The sequence below is a fragment of the Limulus polyphemus genome, unplaced genomic scaffold, assembly GCF_000517525.1.
Source record: "Limulus polyphemus unplaced genomic scaffold, Limulus_polyphemus-2.1.2 Scaffold8766, whole genome shotgun sequence".
Taxonomy (NCBI): domain Eukaryota; kingdom Metazoa; phylum Arthropoda; class Merostomata; order Xiphosura; family Limulidae; genus Limulus; species Limulus polyphemus.
In genome coordinates, this window is record NW_013674376.1 from 25,935 (window position 1) to 27,125 (window position 1,191).

Below are 1,191 nucleotides of genomic sequence, written 5' to 3' on the forward strand. Positions count from 1 at the left end.
CCAGACATGTAACGAGTTCCATAAGGCTCTGAGTATGGACCAGACATGTAAAGAGTTCCACAAGGCTCTGAGTATGGATCAGACATGTAAAGAGTTCCACAAGGCTCTGAGTATGGATCAGACATGTAAAGAGTTCCACAAGGCTCTGAGTATGGATCAGACATGTAAAGAGTTCCATAAGGCTCTGAGTATGGATCAGACATGTAAAGAGTTCCATAAGGCTCTGAGTATGGACCAAACATGTAATGAGTTCCTTCTACTTAACTAATTACTTTGAAATTCAATTTACAGGGAGGGAGCCTATTGTGATATTTGAGGAGATAGGAACTTCAAATAATCTCCTAGGAAAGTCAGTCAGCAAAGATCATCAAGTTAAACTAACTATGGATAAGCTTTAGTTGAGTTGCATATATATATATATTAAACAATAAAATAATTGTTAAACTAGAAACAGAATTTCTAGAATAACATTTTACTTACATAATCACAAAACATCAATTCCAGATTATTATTGTTACTGCATCAGAATTATGAATTAGAATATAATAAATAGCATAGTATTTAAAACAACGATAAGTAAAAGATGGTATCACTAATCCTACCTAACTTCCATAAAGTCATCTTCTTTAGCTCTCTTACGTACAAGATATTCTGCCACCATTCCTTCCTCAGCTTTCTTCTTACGCAGCAGTACACAGTCAGCTTCCAGTGATGAGGCCAAACTCTGCAAAGTTGCAATGGATGCTTCAAGTTCATCTTCACCGAGTCCATTTTCTCCAGTTTCTGTATAAAAGTTGATTACTTCCATATTTAAAATGTATGTAAACTCACATAAGTAAGTTATGTAAATAACTATATACACATTTCAATTTGAAATGATAAAATTAGGGAATTTTAGCAAACTCTCAACTATGATATTTTGGGTCAATTATTTTGCACAGGTGAACTCTTTAAATTTTAAACTTACATATTTGTTCTAATGTGTTTACAATTTCAATCATAAAATTTCTTTTTGGTATTTATGAATAAGTTAGTAAGTTATATAGAACAATATGGAGTAATTTGTCCATTTAAAACAAAATATTGGCTTAGACATGTCCTCTATTTAATAAACTATGTTATTAAAACAAAATATTGGCTTAGACATGTCCTCTATTTAATAAACTATGTTATTAAAACAAAATATTGGCT

At 31.6% G+C, this 1,191-nt stretch overlaps 2 protein-coding genes across 4 annotated transcripts in view; both read right to left on the reverse strand.

Annotated features, from left to right (window-relative positions):
• The window catches only part of LOC111083254 (unconventional myosin-XV-like), a 1,394-nt gene extending 995 nt beyond the window's left edge, over nt 1-399 (reverse strand). Inside the window, exons 1-2 of one of the 3 annotated variants that reach the window (XM_022379633.1) lie at nt 202-399; nt 1-162 (exon numbers count right to left, since the gene is read on the reverse strand). In XM_022379633.1, coding sequence (XP_022235341.1) covers nt 1-162; nt 202-242 — 203 coding nt within the window. In that variant the 5' untranslated portion in view covers nt 243-399. The other 2 variants (XM_022379632.1, XM_022379631.1) reach the window with 2 other exon arrangements.
• The window catches only part of LOC106475538 (GTP-binding protein 1-like), a 15,941-nt gene extending 15,118 nt beyond the window's left edge, over nt 1-823 (reverse strand). The window contains exon 1 of the mRNA XM_013936216.2: nt 603-823. Within this exon, the coding sequence (XP_013791670.1) occupies nt 603-808 (206 nt within the window). The 5' untranslated portion in view covers nt 809-823. The remainder of the gene's footprint in view (nt 1-602) is intronic.
• Nucleotides 824-1,191: the final 368 nt, after the last annotated feature.